This window comes from Chenopodium quinoa, unplaced genomic scaffold (assembly GCF_001683475.1).
Source record: "Chenopodium quinoa cultivar QQ74 unplaced genomic scaffold, ASM168347v1, whole genome shotgun sequence".
In the NCBI taxonomy this organism is placed as follows: domain Eukaryota; kingdom Viridiplantae; phylum Streptophyta; class Magnoliopsida; order Caryophyllales; family Amaranthaceae; genus Chenopodium; species Chenopodium quinoa.
The window spans coordinates 6,534,975-6,538,059 of record NW_018742329.1 but is presented as its reverse complement, the minus strand read 5'-3'; the positions used below and the strand labels follow the sequence as shown (position 1 = coordinate 6,538,059).

Sequence of the window (3,085 nt, the reverse complement as noted above, 5' to 3'; positions counted from 1 at the left end):
CTGGAGAGTGGCTACTAAGAAGACAAAGAATAGGGGCATTCATATTCAAGCTGCTAATGGTTTCAATGCTCTTAATTCTGTTATACCTGAGGTTGAGAATGTGGTTACTGGGGATACTTTTGCTCAGGATGTGCCTGGGGAACCTCCAGATTTTGAATGATTAATCTTTGCACCTGGAATGTTAGGGGTCTTAATGACCCAGCTAAGGTAACTGAGGTTAAGAATTTGATAAATACTCATAATATCAAAGTAATTGCTTTATTTGAAACTAGAATAAAACCTCAAAACTGTAGTAAATATGTTAAGAAGTTTGGGAGGCATTGGCAATGGGAAATGAATTATTCTTGTTGTGACTGGGGTAGGATTTGGTTAGGCTGGAAACCTAGCTTTGTTACTGTCTCTGTTTGCTCTGTTTCTACTCAAGTGATTCATTGTGAGATCACTGAACATGTTACTGGGAATCCTTTTTTCTATTCTGTTGTTTATGGCCTGCATTCTGTTGATACTAGGAAACTTTTGTGGTCGGATTTGGGCAACATTGCTGACTCTGTGAACAATCATACTTGGTTGATTTCGGGTGATTTCAATACTATGTTGAATCTTACTGATAGAATAAATGGCTCTGCTGTCACTCTGCATGAAATTCTAGATTTCTCTGATTTTGTTACTGCTTATGGTCTTACTGTTCTTAACAGTATTGGCCATTATTTTTGTTGGCATAAGGGTGGTGTTAGTAATAGTACTGCTAGCAGAATTGATTGGTGTTTAGGGAATTCTAATTGGACGATGACAAAAACTGATGTTGTTACTGAGTATTTGAATCCTTCTACTTCTGATCACAGTCCAATCTTACTGTCGTGTATTGAGAATGTTGTTGGTGGTGGGAGACCCTTCAAATTCTTTTATTTTTTAGCTGATCATCATAGCTTTATGTCCATCATTGAGAATTGTTGGAGTGCTGAAGTTAAGGGTACTCTTATGTTTTCTGTCTGGTCTAGATTGAAGATGATTAAGGATAAGCTCAAAAACTTGCATAATGAGGAATTCAAGGGTATTCATGAGAAAATTGATCTTGCTAGAAATGATCTGCATGACATTCAAACCCAATTACAGTTTGACTATTCTGATGCTTCTCTTCTTCTGCAAGAAAGTGATAAAGTTGCAGTTCTTAAGAAATGGTTGAATATTAATGAGTCAGCTTTGAGAAAAAAGTCTAGAATTTAGTGGTTGCAGATTGGAGATTCTAATCATCAATTCTTTTATTATTCTATCAAAGAAAGGAATAGGATTAACAGAATTTCTATTCTCTACAATGATCAGAATATGAAGCTTACAAGCCATGATGATATTCTGCATGAAGCTATCAGGTTCTATGGTGGTCTTCTTGGGTCTTCTGCTCCTTCTCTTCCTATGATCAATCTTCTTACTATGAGATCTGGTCCTAGGCTTTCTTCTGATCAAAGGGCTTTTCTCTCCAGTTCTATTACTGATGCTGAAATTGAGAATGCCTTGATGGGCATTGATGGGAATAAAGCTCCTGGTCTTGATGGTCTAAATGCTTTCTTTTTCAAGAAAACTTGGAGTGTTATGAAACATGACATTTGCTTGGCTATCAAAGATTTTTTTCTCAAAAAGCAAATTCTCAAGCAAGTTAATTGCACTTCTGTCACTTTGGTCCCTAAAGTTCCTAATCCTACTAGGATCAAAGACTTTAGACCTATTGCTTGCTGCTCAGTCTTATATAAAATCATTGCTAAAATCTTAACTACTAGGCTTCAGTTGGAGATTGGTAGTATTGTGAGTGACTGTCAAACTGGCTTCATTCCTGGCAGGCATATTTCTGATAATATTCTGCTGGCTACTGATCTTATCAAAGGCGATACAAGGAAGCATGTTTCTCCTTGATGCATGATTAAAGTAGATTTTAAAAAAGCCTATGATTCCATTGAATGGACTTTTTTGAGGAATGTAATGCAAGAGCTTGGTTTCCCTGATCTTTTCTTAGACTGGATCTTTACTTGCCTATCTTCTGTTTCTTACAGTATTCTTATTAATGGGAAGCCTAGCCCTCCCTTCCCTGCTAAGAAAGGTTTGAGACAGGGAGATCCACTTTCTCCCTTTCTCATTGCCATTGGAATGGAGTATTTGTCAAGGAATATGGCTCAGTTGAAGCATGATTCTAATTTCAACTTTCACCCTAAGTGTGAAAAATTGAATCTTACTCATTTAATGTTTGTAGATGATCTTTTGATGTTTTACAGAGCTGATATCATTTCTGCTAAAATGCTTTTTCAAGCTTTTAAGCAATTTTTTGCTGCTTCTGGTTTAGAAGCTAACTTGGAGAAAAGTAACATCTATATTGGAGGTATTGGTTCTAATATTCAGCAGCAAATTCTTAATGAGTTGCAGATTCCTGCAGGTACCTTCCCTTTTAGATACTTTGGTGTCCCCTTGGCCACTAAAAAGCTTTCTTATGCTGAGTGTAAACCTTTGATAGATAAGGTGGTTGCTAGAGCTAAGGTTTGGACTGCTAAGACTTTAGCTTACTCAGGGAGATTACAACTAGTTAAAGTTATTCTCTTAAGCTTACAATCTTATTAGTGCCAGATTTTTATTATGCCTAAAAAGGTGATCAAAGAAATTTAGAAGATTTGTAGACTGTTTCTTTGGACTGGCAGCACTGCTTCCTCAAAAAAAGCTCATGTTTCTTGGAGCACTCTTTGCCTACCTAGAGTTGCAGGGGGCTGGAATATTAAAGATATGGTGCTGTGGAACAAAGCTGCTATCTGCAAGCTTCTTTGGGCTATTTCTTGTAAGAAAGATAGGCTCTGGGTGAAATGGATTGATGCATACTATACTAAGAACAGAAATATCCTTAGTATTAGTTACCCTGCTAACTGCTCTTGGGCTCTCAGGAAAATCTTTGACTGTTCACATGTCATTGCCTCTGCTGGTGGTTGGGACAGATTTGTTAAGAAGGGGTCATTCTATATCAAGGAAATGTACAAGTATCTTCAAGGTGATTTTATTAAAGTTCCTTGGAGTAGAGTTTTGTGTCAAAACAAAGCTTCTTCTAGAAGCTTAT

General features: G+C 37.0%; 1 protein-coding gene across 1 annotated transcript; it reads left to right on the top strand.

The window, feature by feature from the left end:
* The first annotated feature begins 156 nt into the window (after window positions 1–156).
* Window positions 157–1,224, top strand: LOC110692050. Its single transcript, XM_021869042.1, has one exon. The coding sequence runs from the start codon at window positions 157–159 to the stop codon at window positions 1,222–1,224; it is 1,068 nt and encodes a 355-aa protein (XP_021724734.1).
* The last annotated feature ends 1,861 nt before the right edge of the window (window positions 1,225–3,085 follow it).